Here is a 23,269-nt window from a genome sequence, read left to right on the forward strand (position 1 = left end):
TATATATATAAATTTTTCTAATATTTTCAAAATAATTTTATTTTAATGATTTTTCTTCTTCTCTTTTCATGAATCTTTATTATTTTTTCGATATTATTAACTTATTTTATGATTTCTATATACTTGCAGCTAATGCGCAGTAAATAATACTCATTAATTTGTTTAATTTTCTTCGTTTTTCTCTTTTTTCTTTTCATCCTTTTTATCTAAATTGTGCTAATTATATATATAAATATATATTGTAACGAATGTCTTCTTTTTAGGTGTCCTAAATGAAGTGAAAATTCGAGCAATGGATCTAAGAATTGTGTATTTTGCAATTGCCATTTATGTTTTATTGGTGAAATTAGTGATACCATGGGTTATGAAAAACCGAAAACCATTTGCTTTAAAAAAAACTCTAATTGTTTACAATTTGCTATCCTCTTTCCTGAATGGTCTTCTTGCATATCATGTAAGAAACAGTTAATGTTGTATACCAATGTTGTTCTCTTAGCATAGAAAGTTCTAACTGCATCGAAAAAATTTTGCAAAAATGTGGCTTAATTAATTTTTTCAATAAATTAATTTTTTGATTAAAATTTCAATTAATTATTCCAATTAATTAATTTTTAAAATTTATTTTAATAAAATTTTAGAGATTATATAAACGTCACCAGTTAGAGACATATGGGCAGGAAATAAAAGCGTAGCAGAATCTTCATTCCATTGAACATTCTGAAATTTTCTAAGAAATAGCGGATTTCTTTTTGCGCAGGGAAGACATCAGAATATGTGAAAAAGGTTAACTTGTAACTTTCAAACTTTGTATATTGCGCAAAAAAAATTAATAAATAAATAAATAATTGGAACTCCCTGAATAACTTTTGATCTAATAATCGGATCTTCATGTTCCAGCACTCAATCTTAATAAGGACCTAAAATATGGTAATTAATCAGCGCAGACGATATTTTAGATTTTAAGCACAGTTAAAATTCGATTTTTGCAGAACTATTCGACTGATTTCGGCCAACTTTAGTTTTTTGCCATGAAAAATTATATTCTTTAGAATAATGTAAAAAATATTTACCTTACAATTTAAATTTTTTTCAACTAGTGATAAATAAAATAATAAAAAATAATAAATATTTGCAAAAAATTATTTTTTCGCATGGAATTGTTTTTAATAAACGAATCTTATAATTGTATATCCAAATTCGAAATTAAAATTTTTTTTTGCTAGCATAAATGAAAAAATAAAAAATAATAAATATTTACGATGAGTTATTTTTTGTGTGGAATTAACTTTGGAGAAACGGAGTTTTATAATTGCGTGCAAAAAATTCTCAATTCACTTAAAAAGTTCCCGATGCATGGGAAAATAAACAAAAAGTTAAATTATGAGGTCCAAATTTTGGACCACTCTCCTGAACAAGCTATTGATACCATATTTCCTTAATTTCGGCTACCCATTATATTATGGGTATCAAAAACCCGAATCGGTCGTAAAACAGGTACATTTATTTTAAAAAAAATGCTTTTTTTGTGTCTGATTTCCTAATTTAAAATATCATTTGCACTTATTAATTAACGTTAAAAATGTGTTCTAGATAGTGAAGATTTAGTTATTAGATCAGTGGTTATTAAATGCAAAGTTATTCAGGGTGTTCCGTATATACATATTTTTTTTAGCACTGTACACATCATCAATATGTAGAAAAAAAGTATTCAATTGTTTGATTCTTATTTTGCTACCATAGCTCACCCATAGTATACTAATGTAATTTAGGCTGACTTTGTACTCTTTTTAAAATTAAGTTCCAAATATATAAAAGAAATAAATCCTGTTCAAACCTTAATTTCTGAACATTTCGGTTCGAATGAGTTTTAGTTAGCCGTAGAAAACCTAATAATGCAGTACATATACTAGTATTATAGTTACTGCGTATGCATAGTGTAAATGCCATATTTTTTAAATTATCAATGGAGTCATTAACAGTTCGGCAGTTTTTTTTTAATGGCCACCCGAAACAGAATTAGGCTTACATTTCTCTTGTAAAAGACCCGAATATAATTTTATATTTCAATTTTCAGTTCGTTGTTTCCAACTCGAAAAAGAAATTTCATCGTTTCTTATATTCGCATTAGTGTTTTATATAATAGGATAGAAGGAACTTAAGATAACTCTATTCACATAAAAATATTTAAACAGTCGAAGAGTGTTTTTCAGTGCTTAAAGTAAACAGTGGAGAAAGAAGACGAAAACCTGATATAACGTATCCATTTTGGATCAATTTATTAAAAAAATGAGAATTTAGTTTTATTAGTTGAATTCTAAAAGTTCAGTGATTTCAAACTTGAATGAAAAATGTATGTTTTTAAAAAAAGCTGTTTGCGTGTCGTTTCTCATCAGTAACATCACAGCCGCTAGAGCACGGGACTTATCTACAGTGGGTACAAGTGGCAAATTCAGCCTCAGATAAAAATTTAAATTGGTATGTTTTGGATAAACATTTAATAAAAAATTAAAAATAATTATAAAAAAATAATTTATAATTAATTTTTTTAATCTAAATTAAAATTGAAATAAAAAATTTTATTTTTATTTTAAGCCTCAATTTCTCAATTGTGATAAGTTTTGACTGTCAAAAAATGTCTGCGATTTTTTGCCATCATTTTCGGTGCCGATATTGAGTGTAGTTATTTTGATGAGACCTTTATTTTGATGAGATGAAATTCTAAAATTGTATTTCGGTGAATCTAACAATGTAAAGTCATCGGGAAGGACCACGAAAAATAAAATAATGAAATTGTTTTAAATTGTACCCGTTTACACTTTTCCGCTTTGTGAATGATTCCACAATGTTAATTAATATGTTTTTGGGAATGATTCCATAATGCTAATCGATATCGTTTTGTGAATGATTCTATTATGTTAATCAATAACGTTTTGTGAATGATTCTATAATGCTAATTAATCTAAATTATTAAGTAGAGATATTTAATAGCATTTAATTGCACATTTACGATTTCTTTTACCTTATCAGCTAGTAAATACTAAAGGTATTTATTGTTGCGACTATTAGTGAGTAATTATTACTGTTTACGAATGTAAACTGTTTCTTTTAGTACTAAAGGAACAGCCACGAGAATTTTCGGTTTATTTTACATGAACAATTTTAAATCATCTCATCATTAAAATGTTCTTAAAAAATTAAACAGTTAGAGTAGAATTTGAGAACACCATTTGTATAATGTATTTATTATATATAAACTTCTTTTCAGATGTTTTGTCACTTATATGAAAATTGGAATGTTAGATGTAGCGTGAGGAATGCTTCAAAGGAGGTTAAAAATAACTATGCAACTGTAAGCTTTATTTAGTTCATCTCATTATCAAAACATAAAAGGTTTATTCCCTTAAAAAGGCTATTTACATGCGTTTTTACATCATAATTAAACATGTCAAATGACTGTATAGACTGATTTTACATTTTTAACGTAAAATACACATTTACTTCATCTACTCAGTCTTTCAGTTCTTCCAAAGTCGTTATGATAAATTGTTTTTTTTTAAACGTTTTTTTTTGCTCTGGAATGTTTTATGTGCTGTATTAGGTCTGCGTATTCCTTTACCTTAAAGAAATTTTTTTCAGTTTAAGTTCATTTTGTTTTGGCAGGAAAAAAAACTCTTAAAAAATGCATTGGATTGCAATATGATGTTTTGATATCCAATACAAAGCTAATTAAATCAGTGATTAAGTGCACAATTTGATTTAATTAAAGTTGTGAATTATTAAATTGTCCTCCAAAAGTACCATTGTGCTAATCAGTTTATTGGGTTTGTATAAAATATTAACATATGTTGTACAGAACATTTTTATAAGGCTCAATACCGAAAATATGAAATTTCATTGATGAAAACCGTTGTTATAGATAAATACGATAACTGTCATGGAAACAGCTTTTTGCGAAATATTAAAAAAAAAATAGAAAGTAAACGAAGCCACTAGAAAAAATAATTAAATATCCTTCAATAAACTCATAGTTTCATAGTAAGCTATCATAGTAAGATAAGATAAACTCATAGTTTACTCTTATTCATCCGAACTGCATTTTAGTTGTAAGGCAGGTTTAGCATGTCATGTCATTTCATTTGCCATAGGAATATCTTATGGCATTTTTTTATGGCAAATCTATGGCAAATTTTCCTAAGGGTTGTAAGGCTGATTTATAGCATGCCATGTCATTTCTACCGTAGCTGCCTACATAGCAGATTAAGCTGGCAAGCTTAAAAAAGCACATTTAGAGATTATATAAACGTCACCAGTNATTTTTTATGGCAAACCTATGGCAAATTTTCCTAAGGGTTGTAAGGCTGGTTTATAGCATGTCATGTCATTTCTACCGTAGCTGCCTACATAGCAGATTAAGCTGGCAAGCTTAAAAAAGCACATTATAGCTCCTTCAGATGTCTACCTTTCCATGATTTGGACGAAGCTTAAGCAACAAATAAGCATGAGATCCTTGTATACAACTTATCATGTAATTGTTATTTAAGCTAGCTGTATAGCATTTGATGCTAGTTAGCATTATGAAGCTTATTATAGCATGAAAATCTAGCAGACAAAGCAATACATAGCAGAAACTAGCATTTTTTGTTGCTGCTACTCGTATGAATTTTGATTTGGGTATCAATGGCAATAATTAATTGTTCACATTTCTTTTTGTTCATAAATTTTAAATTCTCAAACTTTATATCATTATTCTTGAAATAAAAATGTCATAAATTTTGTGTATAAAAAAATCAGTTCTAATAGGTTATCGGTTATAGTTCGAAAACAAATAGAGCAATGACAGGTTCTGATTTACTCAGTGTGGGGAGAGGAGTATTAGACCATGTCAACTGTCGTCTATGAAAAGGTACCCCTACATAGAGTCGAGTTAACATGTCTTATATACTAGAGAATTGTAGTTGTAATTTTGTAGTGATAGATACGCTACAGTACTCCCCTTCCAGAATTATATCTGTGATAGAATTCGATGAATGGATACCACTAGTTGAATCATTGCTGTCTTTGTGCGAAACCGGGAGAGCTGTATTAAGATCACCATACTTTATGAGTGCTGAATGTGAGAGGTGTATTAACATCACGTCGTTGTCGCTCCCGTGTTGCCTTTAGTAGTCGAGTGTATGCAAGCCGGCGTTGTGGGTGATTGAGAAGAAACTGAATAGCAACAGTGCGAGGAGGTGGATAAAGTCGCAGCCGCAAGCAGAAAGTCAACTATTCAATGTGGACTATCCATCGAAGTAGGCGTTTCCAAATCGAAGTGGGCGTTACTGTCAAGATAGGCGTGTTCACAACACGTCCGAAGGTCACCAATGTGGGGAGAGGAGTATTAGACCATGTCAACTGTCGTCTATGAAAAGGTACCCCTACATAGAGTCGAGTTAACATGTCTTATATACTAGTGAATTGTAGTTGTAATTTTGTAGTGGTAGATACGCTACACTCAGGTCTCCTGCTACCGATAATACAAATAGGTGCATCGAATATAAAGCAAGAAGTTTTTTCTTTGCTGTTGTATGTAGTACCAATATGATTGTATTATCTACAAGTCCAGTTTTCCAAGATAAGCAGTCTCCATCACATATTTTCATGATAAGTAAATAAATGAAAGTTTGCCTATACTCACTTTTTCTTTCCTATAAATTTCAAATTAGTAATGAAGTAGAAAGAAAATTTGGGATGAGAAGTTTCTCCCATGTTATGGCGTCCTCTTAAGGGACAAAAGGAGGGCATGGGCAGTGCCTATGGGGGAAGCTCCCTAGGCGTTAAACTATGATGAATTCTAGCAGTAGTTGTTTCTTGCGTTCCATGCACTGATTCACGATAGGTGCCCGCACGAATGGGATAGACAAAGAGTGCAACAGAGATGCAAAGACTGACCCAGTTCTGTTGACATTGAAGATGAGTCTTCAGGCCATAATGTGGTCATCGACAAATCAATGGTAGCTAAATTGATTGCAAGAGATTTAGATGCACATTTTGATAGACCCTAGATGAGGGATCTAACATATCAAGAAGAAGACCAAAGTTGCTCTTTGCTTATGGCAGCGCGGTATATGATGGAAAATCAGCTGTATGGATCTCTTAATGTATCGACAGCACACGCGTGTCCACTTGCGAATTTGATGTACAAGATTAGCATTTTTGTCTGGAAGTAGTGGTTTTACTTTCAGTTCAGTTCTTTTCATGAAATTCTATAAAATATGCAAATTCTCTTAATTAATTTCACCAGTGTACAAGAAAAAATGTGTAATCTTTAAAGTTTTTTTTGCTTTTAGATGCAATAACAACATCCCTCCTTGCTATTTTTTACAAATTTGCGTTACGGTATACATTCGAAAATGTTTCAGAGGTGACATGCTTTCAAACTCTTGATCAGTTTAGGTATATCTTCCGATATTTTTTGCTCATCTTCATCGTTTTCATCACTATTAACGGGAGCAAACATTAATCAGATATTGACGGAATTGCAAAGTAATGGGATGTGTGTTGCAATCGATATACTCATCAACTTCGGAAAATCTTCTGACATACAATTTTATACTAAAGGGCCAATGTTCCCCCTTGGATACCGCGAAGCTATTAACCCCGAGAAACTTTATTAAAAACACATTTGTAATACATTTTAGTTGACACTGCCCAACGCAATAGAAATCAAATTCAAAGCTTCCAGAGCATTAATTTTTGCTTAAGAAGCGTCTTGTAGATCACTGGAATCATGAAAAAGAAACGATTACCTAACCGATTGTTTAGTGTAACGCTCTTTACGTGATTGAACTATTCCAAGATTAGAAAGATTGAAGTTTAACGGAAAAAAATCCCGTCACAAATCTTATAATTTTAGCTCCCATACTTCCTTAAAACCCTCTTCCCGGGCTTTACCCATTCAACCACCGCTCTGATTTTGAATAACGGAAAAATCCATCTCCCTCACCGAAGGACTTAAAGATAAAATCGAAAGAATGTCTGAAAAACAGCTAATTAACACGTCTCTTTTTTAAGAAAAAAGAAAAAAAAAAGACGAAGTCGAAGAAAAATAAACTTCAGGAAAAGTATTGTGCCAGCTTTGAGGAGAAAAATAATTTTGATCGTTTAGAAAAACGCATAAAGCGGGATTTTCTTATGAAGGGTAAAGTAAAATCCTAGCAAATACAACATCATTGGTATAAGCATTTTTTACGAACTAAAAAATAACGGAATAACGAAATAACGTACGAAATGGACACCGTAAAACCGGGGTTCTACTGTACAGCAAGCAGTATAAAAAAGTAATAATGTGAAGTGCAGTAAAGGTATATGTTACAGCTACAAAATTAATTTGTGACCTGGGCAGTATTATTGCAGAATAATCACCAACCACAAAGCAATAATGGCGATTCTAAAGAGAGATTAATGAAATTTTTTTTTGTTGACCTGTTTTTTTATTAACTTCTACAAAGCACTCTGATATATAAGGGAAGGAACCACAGTCATTAGTTTCTTACATACTTCTTTCTTTTCCTCAGCGTAGCCCTTTTTGACACTAGTAGAGTTATAACTATATTTTAAGTATTTTATTCAGAGAATTATGTTTCTATGAGGAAAAGTAGATGCTGCAATGTAATATAAAAGTTAAAATTGTATACTGTAACCGTAACCTCAAAATGTTTTAAAAATCACCACAATTTCGATCGCATAACTCAAAAATAAAATAACTAAAAATATAAAAAATAACGAAATAAAATTTTTCGTTGAAGGGTCTAGAATATTGGTTGCTAGAGGGAGTATTTTTATGACCACTCTGTATCTGTATGATTTCATAAAGCTGTATTTAACAGAGACAAGTTTTGATAAATGATTAAACTTTGTTTCGGTAATGCTTTATTTTATAAGTTTTACTAATATTTCAATATATCCAGTTTAATTCCACCAATAATAAACTTTTTATACTTTTGTCTTAACAGAAAGGATTCAATTTGATTTCGTATAACGCCTTACTGAAGTTTATAGAATGGTTTGATACTGTAAGTAAATTATATTTTTTTACATATATATCCTAATTTCTTAGCAATTTTCTTATAACTATTATTTAACGAAACTCTTAAAGAAGATATTTTTCTTTCACTTTGATCAATTTATGGGGACAAATAATTAAATAAAGAAGTACAAAAAACTTAGGGCAAATGAAAGTTTACATCTGTAAAAAAGGAAACTTAGAATTATATGTTGTAGAAATCTCATACTGGTTGAGATTTCACAATTTTAAAAACACCGAAAATAACTAAATAACGAAATAAGTAAGATAATAACGAATATAAGTAAATAACAAAATAAGTTCCATAAGTAAAAGACAAAAGTGCAGTGATAGTGATGAACGCTTAAATATTAAATAAATGATAAGGTATTTTATTAACACACAAATTAAATCGCATTCTTACAGGCTGATTTAAAATTATCAAATATTTCTTTAAAAATGAAATATTATATTTCTACATTTATATACCTGCACTATTTGTTCAGAACTCGAAGACAACTTAACAGGAAACACCCTTTTTTTCTTTCCGATTTGGATCTTTAAGAAATTTGTCTTTACATTTAAGTTTACATATGGCGCTGTAATCGGTGCTGTAATTTCTGAAATATTAATATACTTACTTTATGTATTCAATGATACAAAACTCGACTACTCCCTAATCTCAGCTACTGGTAGTGGGATAAGAGACAACTTTTAAAACTTCTCTGTGAACGGCACTCTTTCCTTTCCGATTTGGATTTTTCAGAAATTTGACTTGAAGGTCTTTACATTTTGGTTCACAGATGACGCTGTAACCACCAAAGGAAAATGGCGTTGAATTTGCTTAAATGGAGACACTTGCAGAAATGAACTGTAGAACAAGAAAAAAAATGGAAATTTACTTGTTTGATTTTTGAAATCTTAACTTATGGACACCAAATTCCTAGTTCCCCTTTAACTGAGGTTACTCCCAAAAAATGTGTTTTGTGTCATTCGCTACAAACCATGATAATAGTCATATATTATTTCACGAAAGTTGTAAATTAAATCTAAAACTTCATTTTTCATATAGATGAATCGTTCTGATATTCGAATATCTTTTACTGAAATGTATTTGTTTTTCAGATATTTTTCGCCCTTAGAAAGAAAAATTCACAAATTACTCATCTTCATGTGATTCACCACACCGGCATATCTTTATTTCCCTTTTATTTCTCCAAGCTTGAACTGCCTAGTAAGATTAATTTTTTACATTTATTTTTTCTTAAAGCAAAAAGAAAAAGTAGTGTTTCTGGGTGTAATGTGAATCATTCAAAAATAATGAGGTCATTTCACTCTCAGAAATAAAACTCTCCCCTTTGACGGATCAACAGTCCTAGAGCTATATTTCGTCAATTTTGACTTAGAGAATCATTTCATCCCGAAATCGCGCTATTCGCAACAAAACGGAAACTCTCAAATTCGAAATCTCATCATAGTGCTTTGTTAGAGATTGTTAACTAGAATGACGAAACTGGGATGAAGACTAGACGATCGAAAACAAAGTGACGAAAGAAGCCGACCGGTATGTATGATAGTCGAGGAATTGGTCTTGATCCCAGATGTGAATTCCGCAACGGAACAGGTGTAATTTATCTCTCTGTTCTATCTGTCTTGTGTAGTTAACGTGGCATTTATCGTTGAGCGTGCCCACGATGTAGCAATTATCAGAAAAGTTAGATATATTAGGCACTACAAGTTGTTCTTTGGAGAGAGTAATAAAATGTCGAAAAATTTCTTTACCATTGACGAAACTCGTTTCCTCGAAGAAATGATGATTTGTCAATTTGATGAAAAGTTTCCTCGGAACATATATCAGGACACGGTATCGTCAAAAGTGAAAAAAGTTTCGCGAAATTTGAGTATCCATTTTTTCCAAATATTAGAAATCGAAAAAATCGAAGAGTTATAATTTTCCATAGAAATAAATATGGGTTTCAGTTTATTTTGCTTATCATGTAACATATATCATAATTATATCATGTATTAATAACAGTTCATTACATGGGCAATGCTGTGAAAAATGGACGGAAAAAGAAACACACTGTTTTTTGCTTTCTTCTTACAAAAACTATATTTTTTCAACAAATTTATATAAATAATTAAAAATTTTGCAACAAATGTGTCTTCTAACTGAGAAAAAAATAAAACAATAATATTTAGAAAATAACCATCATGCCCAACACTTTCCTGACTACAAAATTAAAAGAAGTGGTTCGTGAAATATTTTAGTTTAAGTGGTCTGTAATAGCAAGCAGCAGAAAAAAGTGTATATACTTATTTTAATTGTTGGAAAATCCTAACGGTTAGGTCAGAAAGTTGTATGGTAAAGTTTTTGTCCTCTATTTTACGCCTCCTGTTCTGAGTATGAAAATTCTGCTAAATATAGTTATAATTAAAAGTCATAGCTTTTTCCTTTTTCATAAAATTTAAAAAGACACATGTAACTCTTGATATTTGAAATGGTATTGGGCTGTTCGGAATTTTTTTTCCTAATGAAGTGAGTAATTACATTATATCGTAAATACTTTATTGAATTATATATTACCCTTTTTTGTCCAGTAGATTTTGCCATTTGTCTAGCAGTAATATGATTTCATATTAATGAAATATTTCTTTTTGCGCTCATAAATGTCTGTTCTTGGCTTGCAAAAATATGATCCAGGTATTGTTTGACCTCCTCCTTTGAAGTGAAGGTATTGTTGTTTAAAATATATTTCATTTTAACGCGTATGAGTACTAGTACTTGTATCATTCGATGTAACGTACTTGTATCGTTCTAACGTATCATGCAAGTAAACCTTTTATTTTTCAAGACAGGCAATGAGTGTGACTCGAAATAATAGTAATAGTAACTACTGTCATTATTTTGGATTGAATTTGCAATACAGTATTTTGTAAATTTCAGGTTTTAGTTATATTCTTGGCTCTAACATTAACTGTGTGATTCATGTGTTCATGTATCTATATTATGGATTGGCAGCCATTGGTCCTCATGTTCAAATATATTTAGGGTGGAAAAAGTATTTGACAATGATACAAATCGTAAGTAGATTTAAAACTTGAATTTAAATTAAAATATGGTTTATCAGTTTTTTTTAATCTCATTTACTGTCTTTAATTCTAATACGTACATAATATGCATAGAGTAAAATTAAATATTTTCTTTATAACACCTAAACATAATAGTCTTAAACCGTTTTCCATTGTTACATTTTAATTAGCTAAAAAATCTAATGCTTTGATTCCTTAATTAAGGAGGAAAACCCGGATTTCCGTCAGCATATAAGACTATCATAAATTGTAAATATATATTAAACTGTATTTTTTTGCTTATTTATGCCACGGGCTCTATTAAGTGCTCTGACGTCACCACGGTGCTTTTCGATAATTTTCTCTTAGCCAAGCACACCGCTGCGCCCTCTGGCAACACTTAAAGCAAACTGTTAGTTGGTATAGTAGATTTGGATAGTTGACACAGAAGTTCCCAATTTTTTTTCAGTCATGGAACCCTAAATAATCAACCTTCTTTCTGCAAAACCCTATATTTGTAAATAAAGTTTAAAGTAGTTGGGAATGTTACAACCTGCATGTCTTTATTTAAAACATATAATCAGAGGAATGAAGAGTTTTCATCGTTTTATTATTATTAATTTTAAATTAAGTTTTAGGTTAGGCAGTGAAATTTGCAGTCCTTGTGCAAATGTTGTCTAGTTATAAATGTGTTTCTGGTGTATATACAAAAGCTGAAAATTCTGAAAATTAGCCGAATTATTCTTTATTTCGAAATAAAAGCTTGAGAGAACTGCTATAAGCTTTGAAAATGGATAATAATGGAAAAATATTTTCTTAAGGAAAAATATCTTAAAGAATTGAGTTATTTTGACTTGAAAAGCGAGATAGGAAATACTAATGGAACATTTTATAAATGCTTGCTTTTATTTTCATAATTTGTTTAACACATGGTTATTAGAAACATTACATTTTCCTTCAAAAAATGCTATTTCTTTTTTATTGACACTTTACTTGAAGTAGTTTGATAAGAAAAACCGTAAGATTAAAGAAATTAGGAATTATAGGGTGGATCTACTAAATACAATCAGGGGTTTTAAAAATCATCACTATTTAACAAAAGTACTAACTCTCGGTAGCCCTTCAACTATTCCACAGAACCCTAGAGTTAGCCAAAACACTATTTGGGAACTGCTGCAAGCGGTTTATTATATATGTCAGTCAAATAAACGTGCACCGAGGGATCATTATAGGGATGTTTATATTTTTTTAATATTGGTCTTATATAGGGCTAATACTGATTTATAAAGGACCAATATAGGGACTATAGTGGCTGAGTAATGAACATAAAATATTAGGTAAGTCTCATAGTTTTTTATATGATCGATATTGGTTGTAAAGAGGCTGTAAAATATCGGGAGAATCGGAAAATTCTATACAGGGCCTAGATAAGAAAATAACAACAGTTATTTTGCTGCTGGGGTACATTATTACGAAGAAGGAGAGTGAGAGTCAGTCTCTCTCTCTCTCGGTCTCTCTCTCTCTCTCTCTCACTCTCTCTCTAAAAAACAAAAATTTCAATAAAAATCTGGAAAAAAAGATGTAACCTCTTCATTGGCTCACACAATTAAATCCTCTAAAAGGAGTGCATTCGAATATTGTATCAATATAGCCAAAGCAAAATATCCTTCATCCTTTTTTTTTTTTTTTAAATATATATATAAACTGTTGTTTGTTATTTTTTTACTTATTATTTCCCCCCCTTTTTTTCATAAGTCTATAATTTTTCTTTGTTTTTTCTTANTATATGTATGGTGATGGAGGTCTATAGGAAGACTAGAGGTAGGGCAAAATAATATAGAAGTAGCCAAATGGTTAAATGCGAGTCCTTCTGTGCGTCACAGACTTTGGCTGTAATTTCTAACAGCAGGTTCGGCAGCTAGAAGGCTACTTATCGCAGGAATAGAGCCGAAATACCGAATCAGCTCAGATCCTCTCTTAGTGCAGCCACTAGAAGATTGGTACCAATGTCTACTGCACGTAGAAGGTTTTATGAACATGGTTAGTTTGCTAGGTGATCAGTTATTTGCGTGCCACTTTAGTCACGCCATAGAAGGGAGCGTTTGAGTTGAGCACAACAACATGTTCACGAGTGGCTGCCTAATGAAGGGATGTTTTCTTCACAGATGAGTCCAGGTTCAGCTTCCAAAGTTATTGTAGGAATTGTTTGAATTGATTGTTTGAATTGAGTTGAACCTGATATCATTCATCAAACATCTGTGAAAGAGATATATACCAAGTAAGCAGCGTCTCTGCGTGGGGTCGTTTCTCATTGGGTAGGCGTACAGACCTTCGTGTCTATTCACGTGGAACCGTAAATGCTCTCGTGTACAGAGATGACATCCTTGGAGTTTATGTGCGCCCTTATGCTGGTGCAATAGGAGAGGATTTTGTAATAAAGAACGATAACGCAAAGCCGTACAGAATTCGCATCGTGGATAATTATTATTTTTTTTTCCAATGGCAGGTACTGAATTTGAATCTTTTGCCTATACTATGCCAGAATTGTTGCCCATTTCGCGTTACCCAGTGGGCACCTGTGAACCAAAGTCACGGAGGCGAGCAACATTGCCCACGCCACAATGCCACAAACCCGTTTATAGGGTGGGCGACATTCACACATCATACACACACACAACAGAGGACAGCACAAAGAGAGAGAGAGAAACATCCATGCCCAGAGCGGGATTCGAACCCGCAGCCTATGGCTTCATAGTCAGGCACGCTAACCGCTCGGCCACCTGGCCGGCGCATCGTGGATAATTATTTTCAGTAATAAAGAATTCAGCGCTTGAGGTGGCCAAATCGATCACCAGGCTTGAATATTATTGAGCATGTTTGGGATGCATTAGAAGGACATGTAGCTGCTTTCAATTCACCGCTTCAGACCATTGCCAGGTTTGCAACTGCTTGTCAAGAGCAATGGATGGCACTTCAAATGGAACTGGTAGACCGTATACTTAGACTGGTAGACCGTATGCAGCTAGAGGTGATCATACTTCATACTAAAAGCATTTTTTTTAATTTATTTATTTTCTGCATATACCAGTTTCTGCATTAACATATTTTTGTTGGTTAATATTTTTATGTCATTTTATACATTATTATATGTGCCAATTAAAGTAATTTTAATGCGTAGTTTTTTGAGTTATGGTTATTTTTGTGATTTTTCTTAATTTTTAATAGCTAGTGTTATCAAATTATTTACGCTGAGGTATCTTTAGATAGCTCAGTGCATCGTGATGACAAAGGGGATAAAATGCTATTTTTGTGGAAACATTATTTAATAACAAAAAATTATTTTTAATATGCGTGTATATATTTCAATTAATTCATTAATAATAGAAATATTATTTTTTAGGCACAATTTGTAGTCCTTATGTCATACATTTTATTTTCATTTGCAACTGGATGTGAACCTCTTGAAAGTGTTGAAATGGGATTGTTTGTATTTGTGTTAATAATTTTGCTTTTTTTCCTTAATTTTTACGTCAAATCTTATGGAACAAAAACTGAATAATTAAAATAGTTTTTAAATAATTATCAAATAAAACCTGATTTATTTCAATAAAATGTTTACCGTAAAATAACTGTGTACTTGTTATTTTTCAGACGATATTTATACATAAATATCGCCAATAGTTAATTTAGTTAAGTCGATATGTCAATTTAATTAAGCTGGCCAAATAAATACAAAAAAGTTTTATTGTATTAGACATTTCTGCTTTATCATAGAAAATCTTAAGTGGCACCTTCGCTGTTTTCATTCCATGCTTAACTTTACATTTGGTTTTGCTGATGATGAACGATAAGACCTGTAAACTTAGTTATTAAAAAAAAGAAGAAAAAAGTAATGTGTGCAGAGATTACGCGGAATAAAACAATTCAACATTCTATTATTAGATTTCGAATTCGACTTTATTATTCCATAATACTCTTGAATTTGCATCAAAATGCGTTCAGGTCTGCAGTTCACAGAAATGCAACTAAAGATTTCAGATTTGGCATGCTGAGGGGACCATTTTTGTTAATGTACTTAACACGAGCTTTTTCTTTTTGAAATTTCAATTTATTTGAGAGTTATTGCAATTTTAAGAGCTGTAATTGTATTTTCCATTGTTATATTTTAGTTGAAAATTAATTTGATAATACAAAGTTTAAAATTTTACAAGTGTTTAGAAAACAGCTTTGGAAACTAAACAACTTAGATAATGTAATAAGTTATATCTTTAGAGGTAGAAGAGACGAAAAAAGTAGCCACTGCAGCTGCCTTACAAGCATCCAAGACAGAAACTGATGGTGAGGACACTGTAACGTAACGAGCATATTTTAATAAAACAGAGCTCAAAGCAGATTTTCTTAAAAAATATCTCGAGCTATAGTTATATTTCTTTATCGAGTTAGGCATGAGCTATGATGCCTTTTTTCCACTTCTGATTTTCTACATGAAAAGAGATAGTTTATTTTTCCTTTCAAGAATTTGTGTTTAAAATTTTGATATAAATTTTTGAACTCCCGTCCTATTTTCTGTTAGTTGTGACACCACAAAATTATTACTGGTGGCAGCGTTGTGGATTTTAAAAAGTTTAATTTGTTCCTATTAAATGATTTGAACTTCTTAAATTGTATTGCAAGTTATTAAGTTATTTTAAAGTAAACTAAAACGCAGTAGCTCATCCGTTTTAATGCTACAAGAGTTATGGCCTTTCTTAATAAGGGATAAAAAAATCAAATCTCATTGATCTTGCTGGGGAGCCAGGTGAAGCAATTCCGATTCCTTTTCAAGTACATATGTGTTTGAAATAAAGCAAATAATTCAGGTAAATAAAAATTATGAGATTGAGAATGCGAAAATATCATTGGTTAGAATTACAGCGCAGCGAGTTAGACAAGAAGAACTTGAGTATCAAGAGACGGGGGAAGAACTTGAGGGACAAGAACAGCAACGGCGGGGAGAACTTGAGCGACAAGAGCAAAAACGGCGAGACGAAAATGAATGCTTAGAAAGATATCAAGAAAGACAGTGCCTTAGAACTGCGAAAGCTCGAATTAGAATCAAATACTAAACAACTCATAAAATACAGTTATTACAACTAACTTCGAAATTTCAAGAGAATAAAAATGAAACGACATTACATCTTATCAATTTTGAGCGTATAGCAGAGAGAGCACAAATTCCAAAAGACGAACGGGTGGATCATCTATTAAGCGTTGTTCCACCGAACATTTTAAAAGCAAAATACCAGCTATACCATCTTCACGTGCATCGCTGTGAACAGTTTTCTGTTCTGGATTATTAAGAGCCAAAATTGGTTGATTTGTTGTCTCACGTTTAAAGATTTCAAACGCTTCTTCTTGGTCTTTTTCCCATTTGAAAATTTCGTATTTTTTTTTGTCAGTTGAGTTAGATATCGAGCTTTAATTTGGAATGAATCTTCTAAGGAAACTTGTTAAACCAAGAAATCGTCGAACGTCGCGTATATTTTGAGGTTGGGGAAACTTAGATATAGCTTCTACTTTTATTGCTCAAGGTTTAATTCAGTTTCTGTTTATAATAAATCCTAGATACTCCACTTCTTTCTTTCCAAACTTACATTTAAGTAATTTCAGGGATAAATTCGCGGATAGTAATGCTTTAACTACTTCATTTAACTTCCGTATCATTTCTCCTCACGTTTTTGCTGTAACAAGTATGTCATCCAAATAACATATTACACAATTGTTGTACGACTGACCTAATAGGTGGTACATTAATCGTTGAAATTCGGCTGGGGCATTAGTTAAGAAAAAAATCATCCTTTTGAACTATCCAGTTTCATCTGGGGTAATAAAGGATGTTTTTCTCTAGGCTTTTTCGGTTTGTGGTATTTGTAGATACCCTTGCGTCAAGTCTAGAGTTGTAAAATAACTACAGTCACATAATTTCTCCAATAAATCATCAATTTTTGGCAATGGAAACTTATCTTTTATAGTTTGACTGTCAAGACGAATGTAGTCACCCACACGTCTGTTCACACCAGTCTTCTTCTTTACTAGTATGAAAACACTTGCATAGGTTGATCTTGCTTCAGACACTATTTCATTTTCTTTCCCTTCATCCACAATTTCTTTAATAGCTGTTCTTTCAGGAGCTTTATTTGGTTTCATATAAATGGGCTTTGACCCTTCAACTTCTATAATATCAATTTCTATTTAGTTAGTCCATCCTCGGTCTGAAATGTTCATAGCAAAACAAACTTGATATCCATTCAATAGTTGAAGCAATTCCTGATTCTGTTCATTTCTAATATTAGAGTAAATTTTCATTTCGCTCAATTTAATGGGAGCTTTTTCTTTAGAATTATTACAGCTAAATGAACTTAGGATATTTTCTGAGCACAATTCAACAACTTTTGCTCTTCCAACACATTGACCTCCTAAAAGCCCGACATTTTTGTGTCCAATATTTGTCAAAGGAATGCAAGTTTTTCCATTTTTAACTTCCAGTAAACAACCAATGTCTTCGGAAGGATTCTCCATCATAATTAACCCATTTTCGACGTCTTCTGCTTGAGATCTAATAAGATTGACTGTATTTTCCTGCAATTCAGGTGCGTTAGGAACTTTAATGTGGATTCAATTACCTTTTTCTCAATTAAGAAATTATTAAATGGTTCTTTTTCCCGATATCCGATACGAAATCTTTTCCCTTTTTTGGCATAAGCGATGTATGATAGATCAGGCCATGTTCGTCCGATAATAGGATCAACTGGCTGAGCATTATCAGGAACAACATAAATATTTATTTCTTTGTCTTTTACATTTTCGACTTCGATATCAGCTTCAATTTTTCCAATAGTGATTACTGCAGGTACCTTTTGATTTCCGAAACCATATAATTCATTGACAGCAGGTTCAAGTTTCAGTTCAAGTTTCTGAGTAAAAAAGGGACTAGATGGCTCGAGGGAAAGTACTTTTTAGCAATGAGCAAAAGCAATACTCATATGGCAGAATGACCAAAAAACATAGTTCTTCTAATTCATTTAAAGTTTAAGGTTGTGCTTCGCTGTGGTTTCTCATAAAAATTTTTTTAGAGAAAGAACCCCCAGAAAGTTTCCCCCTGAGAAAAGAAATTTGCATATGAAATTCGGACAAATGATGTCATAAGAGGGAAAGTCAGAATTTCAGAAAGGAAACAGACAACACTTTTCAATAATGATAAGATCGAGTGACATTTGAATTGTAAAAGAATTTTCCCATCGTTGAGTTAAGGAACATGTATTTTCCTCAGCCATAATTTTTGAGAGGAGTAAATCAATTCTTGACAATAATCAATTCACTGCTATTAATTTTTTCTCGGGGAAAAAGCAATTAAATATATAAATTGCATCCTTTTAAATAATTTGGTAGCTATGGATATTTTTTAGACACAAAAAAAAAGCTGAAAATGAAACTTATATGTTACCAGTTTTTACCCTTTTCCGTCTTGATATATATGGACTTTCAGCCCTGCCTCAGCAAGGGATAATTTGGTAGCAGTTTTCATTAAAGCTCTCAAAATAGATACTTCTTATTTAATTTTTTTTTTGACTAAGAACAGAAAGTTTTACTGTTCTATCAGAACATTTTGTTTCTGATCAGATTAAAATTGATCAAGCAGGTGAGGTGATGGTCTTTAGTTTTTAGGAACTTGCCGGTGGTTACACTCTGACCTTATGACCTCTTTACACTTCCGTTGTCGTAAGGTGTAAGAAAGGAAAAAGACTGTTTTATTTAGAGAAAGATAAACGATGTGAAAAGGGTGAACAAAGAAAATAATGCTACAAATCATTCATTTGTAATTTTTCTCTTAACAAATAAAAGTTCAACCAAAATTATAATCAATTTCTTTTTATTTCTTTTATTTTTTATTACTTTTTTTTTAAAACAGAAGTGAGAAGGTTGTAGAGTGCCAGTTCGAAAAGCGCATAGGGATATATCCCGGTAAACCAGTCCATCAGTGTATCGATTCTTAGAAGATATAGGTAATCTTTGTCATTCAATGACTTCTGCAAAAAAATAATTGAGCGTTCCAAAAATACACTCTCTCCCTTTTATGAAATTACAATCCAAGAAAAAAAAAACATGTAAAAGTTCTAAATTTAAAAAGTAACGAAGTACAACTGAAAATACGCCCATTTTACTTTTAAGTTCGTTACAAGTAACGAAAGTAAAAGTATTGAAATGAATAGGTATAAGTAATTATTCTTCAGTCGCTTATAACGAGATGGTAATGTATTTAATAAAAAAAAAATTTTAAATCTAGAAGCTTAATTACATGACTGTCGAAAATCACTCAAGCTGGAAAACGAAAATATATCGTAAGCCGGAAGTCAGATTATTTCTGTTCACTTGCTTATTTCTGCCCAGTTTCGGTTTCTGTTCTTAATTTAGTTTTGTTTTTTAATATTATTTTCAATTATTAACCTTTTGAGGGTGGCAGCACTTTTAAGTTTTCATCTGGAAATACACCATTAACTGTCTATTTTTTCCCATTAGCTTATTTCTGCCCTACTGTAGTTTCAATTTTAATTTCGTTTTCTTGTTAATACTTTTTAAATATTTTATTTATTATTTCTTGGTGGTGGCAACACTTATTAGTATTATTTTACTTGTTTAGGGTGGCAATCCTTATAAGCCTTGCTATTAGTAGGAGAAATCGCATGTAATAAAGAAACGATGTTATCTTTTGTTACATAATAAATAAATGAGGTAGTTATCATACACATGCTTGGATATCATAATCACTTGGATATCGTAACCGCTGACCTACGAATGCTTGGTTAGATATGTGTAAATAAGTTAAACCTTTGTCTTCTAATAAATTTAATACAGATAGTTTTAATACTAATATTAATATTATTTAATAATAATAATATATTTAAATAAATTGATAAAATTAGTAAAAGTTAATTTAATTCAATTGTTACTTAAAGCTTATTTGCAATATTATTAAATAAAAAAGAATGATGTGCATATTCAAATGAATTAATATATGATTTAAGAAAGCATCACATATTAAAAAAGTCTAATATTTATGAAAACAAAATTAATTTATTTTATATATTTAATTAATAGAAATTAAAGAATAGTATGCTTTTAACAATGTATATTATTTAAAAATAATAATAAATGTTTATTAAGGAATTAGTTAAATCTGTATAATTTTGGAATGAGTGTAAATTAAAATAAATATTAATGAAGAGTAGGTTAAAATTTATATTAATTAGTTTTGTAATTATTGTTTTAATAATTAAATAAATCAAATTAAATAAAAGCTTTTTTGTTAAAAAAAATTATACTTATTAGTATAGATATTTAAGAAATAGTAATTTGTTTTGTTTATGAAAAAAATAATTTTCTAATGAAAAAAATGAATAAATAATAATAATATTTCTGCAGCATTCATTCATAATTTTATTTAAATAAATATATTAATAAATTTATTCCTCTTTTAAAGGTTTTAATACTAACAACTATAATAAATTAATTATTATATTGAAATATAAATGTACTTAATTTTAATCAAATGAATGGAAAAATATTTGAATTAATTTTATTTTCTGTTAGAAAATAAATCACTTCATATTTGCATAATGTTATCAATTATATATTAATTAATTTTTAAAAAAAAATACGGATTAATTATTTTAAATCGAAGAAACATATAATAGGAATTTTTCCACTATAAATACCTCATTTTATTATTTGATATTATAATAATCATCATAACTTGCTTTTTAAATTAGGAGTTGAATTCAAAAGTATCTATAGACTTTTACGAATACATACTGATTAAGAAAAGTGGGAGCGCAGGGATCAGGATTTATCTTGTTCGGTGACGTATTGGAATTGAATTCCGTTCTCTTCATAGAAGTAGTTTGAAGTCAAGCATGCCATATATTCTGATAAGTTGAGGTATTTTCTGACTTTGCTATTTTTTGCAGCGACAGGATGGCGTAGAGTTTACTTATAATTCATTCATTCATGTCTCACTTCTCGAATTCTTTATTTCATAAGTTATAAGCTTCTGTTCCATATGGAACTTAATTATGCATTGTTTTTAAAATCATGCATATACATTTAAGTCTATTGATATACTATTTTTTACTTAGGAGATATTATTTGTATAGAGGAAAGAAAATATATATTTCAGATTCCAGCGGCCATTTCTTAATTAATGTATTATATTTATTTGTTTTTTGAATACATTTTTACAAGATGAATAACGGTAAGTTTTGATATCGCATCAGTGGTTTTGTTTGGTGTTTATTTTTCAAAGCAGCTAAACTTTCGTATCTAGCCTTAATGTTATCTACAATGCATGTTTAAAAAAAATTAGTTTAATCAAAAGTACTGCTCCAGATATGCAAGCTTTAAACTCTAGCGAGAAGAAATTTTTTTTTCGAAAAAAAGCTATTTTTAAGTTTTTTCTGTAAATATATTATTTAAAGAAATGCTGTCTCAAAAAGTTTTTCTTAAAATATGTTTGTAAGTCACATGAAATATAAGTTTCAGTTTTTGCGAATCCTTGAGAAATAGGTTTAACAAAGAATAAATTTGAATATTAACTAAATTAAAAATAATCCCAAACCGAAGGAATTGTACTTTTAAATCTCTTTATAGTTTAAGTTCATATCATGAGAAATAATGAAGTTTATTGTTTTCTGTGATTAATTTCAACAGAAAACGTCAAATTATTTCTTTTGTGATCAAAAACATCGAAGATATTTTTCTTTGTTGGAAAATATTTCAGAAAAGTAAAAGTTTTATACATGAACCTCTACTATTACGTGTAAGATTAATGTAGATTTTGAGTCTAAGATACGATTATTAATATTTAATTATTTGAAAAATGTTTTCCACCCCAATTAAAAAAAATAATGGCTTAATAATGCAATATAAACATAAAAAACACATTGGATATTAGCAGAAACTTTCTGTACAGTAAGAGAAAAAATGAGAAAATAGAAAAGTTTTTTGTTCAAAAGTGATGAAAAAATATTCCTACGTTTTTTAAATTAAGAAGTTTAAACTTGAGTTAGAACAACAAGTGCGAAATAATATTTACCTTAAAAATGTAATATTGAAATATTATAAATTATAAAATATTTTCCTGAAAGTCTTTTAACATAATGAAACGGAGTAATGTGAGTTATATAAACTCATGTTTGTGAAAATTGCAACACCATGAAGGAATTGTCATAATTGAATGAAATTTAATACTAAGTTGAGTGGTAGTAGTACAAATAAATGATTAAACTTTCAAAGCAAACAAACAATAACAAGAGATCGAAATCTGTCATTTGTGTAGCCACCACGCTCCGCAATAAGTGCTGCTACACGACGTGGCATGGAGTCAAGCAAACTTTGAATGTCTGTCTGAAGAAGAGAATTCCATACTGTTTGTATCATGGAGCTAGGAGTAAGTGGAGAAGACACTCCCATTAGCCCACTCCTTTCAATGTGAAGCAACTGCGAGAGTTTTCCGCCATCTTACTTGCTACGTCGTTGTGCGCTCATACATCTTTCAATTTCTAGTTAATCCATGCTTTTAAACGAAGCTTGGAGGGCGGTTTTGAAGGGTTCTTAATTTGATTTAAAGTGTCGAGTTTAGTCTTTTAAGTTACATAAGAGATCCATCCATCCAAGCTTTCTCCATTTTTTATTTAGCCGTTAGAATTTTCGTATTTCTAACTTTTAGAAAAAACATTTCAACTTGACAGAATTTTTGAAACAAATGGAATTCTTGGTAAAGTTAATATTAGGTCAAGTTCATTTAACAATCACTATGCATTTTTCAAAACAATTTCAAGAAGATAAAAAAGTTTATTATCTAGAAATTTAAAATTTATATTACTCTGATAGTTTTAATTCATAGGTCCATAAAGTCAGGTAACTAATTATTATATTAGGTAGTTATGAATGTGTCGCATCCATGGAACCTACTCCAAGCTGAATATAGAAATAAATTGAATACCACAATATTGAAAGATGTTTATTGTTAAAGAATGATTTCAGAAAGTGAAATACATAAATTTATACAAATTTCTCTTGCTAAAAATAAATCCATACATATGAAGATTTATACTTTGA

At 30.5% G+C, this 23,269-nt stretch overlaps 1 protein-coding gene across 2 annotated transcripts in view; it reads left to right on the top strand.

The window, feature by feature from the left end:
- The window catches only part of LOC107451291 (very long chain fatty acid elongase 4), an 18,893-nt gene extending 4,165 nt beyond the window's left edge, over positions 1 to 14,728 (top strand). Inside the window, exons 2-7 of one of the 2 annotated variants that reach the window (XM_043056108.2) lie at positions 264 to 454; positions 3,266 to 3,349; positions 7,995 to 8,054; positions 9,170 to 9,278; positions 10,992 to 11,128; positions 14,517 to 14,728. In XM_043056108.2, coding sequence (XP_042912042.1) covers positions 264 to 454; positions 3,266 to 3,349; positions 7,995 to 8,054; positions 9,170 to 9,278; positions 10,992 to 11,128; positions 14,517 to 14,675 — 740 coding nt within the window. In that variant the 3' untranslated portion in view covers positions 14,676 to 14,728. The remainder of the gene's footprint in view (positions 1 to 263; positions 455 to 3,265; positions 3,350 to 7,994; positions 8,055 to 9,169; positions 9,279 to 10,991; positions 11,129 to 14,516) is intronic. The other variant, XM_043056109.2, reaches the window with a different exon arrangement.
- Positions 14,729 to 23,269: the final 8,541 nt, after the last annotated feature.

This window comes from Parasteatoda tepidariorum, chromosome 5 (assembly GCF_043381705.1).
Source record: "Parasteatoda tepidariorum isolate YZ-2023 chromosome 5, CAS_Ptep_4.0, whole genome shotgun sequence".
NCBI classification, from domain to species: Eukaryota; Metazoa; Arthropoda; class Arachnida; order Araneae; family Theridiidae; genus Parasteatoda; species Parasteatoda tepidariorum.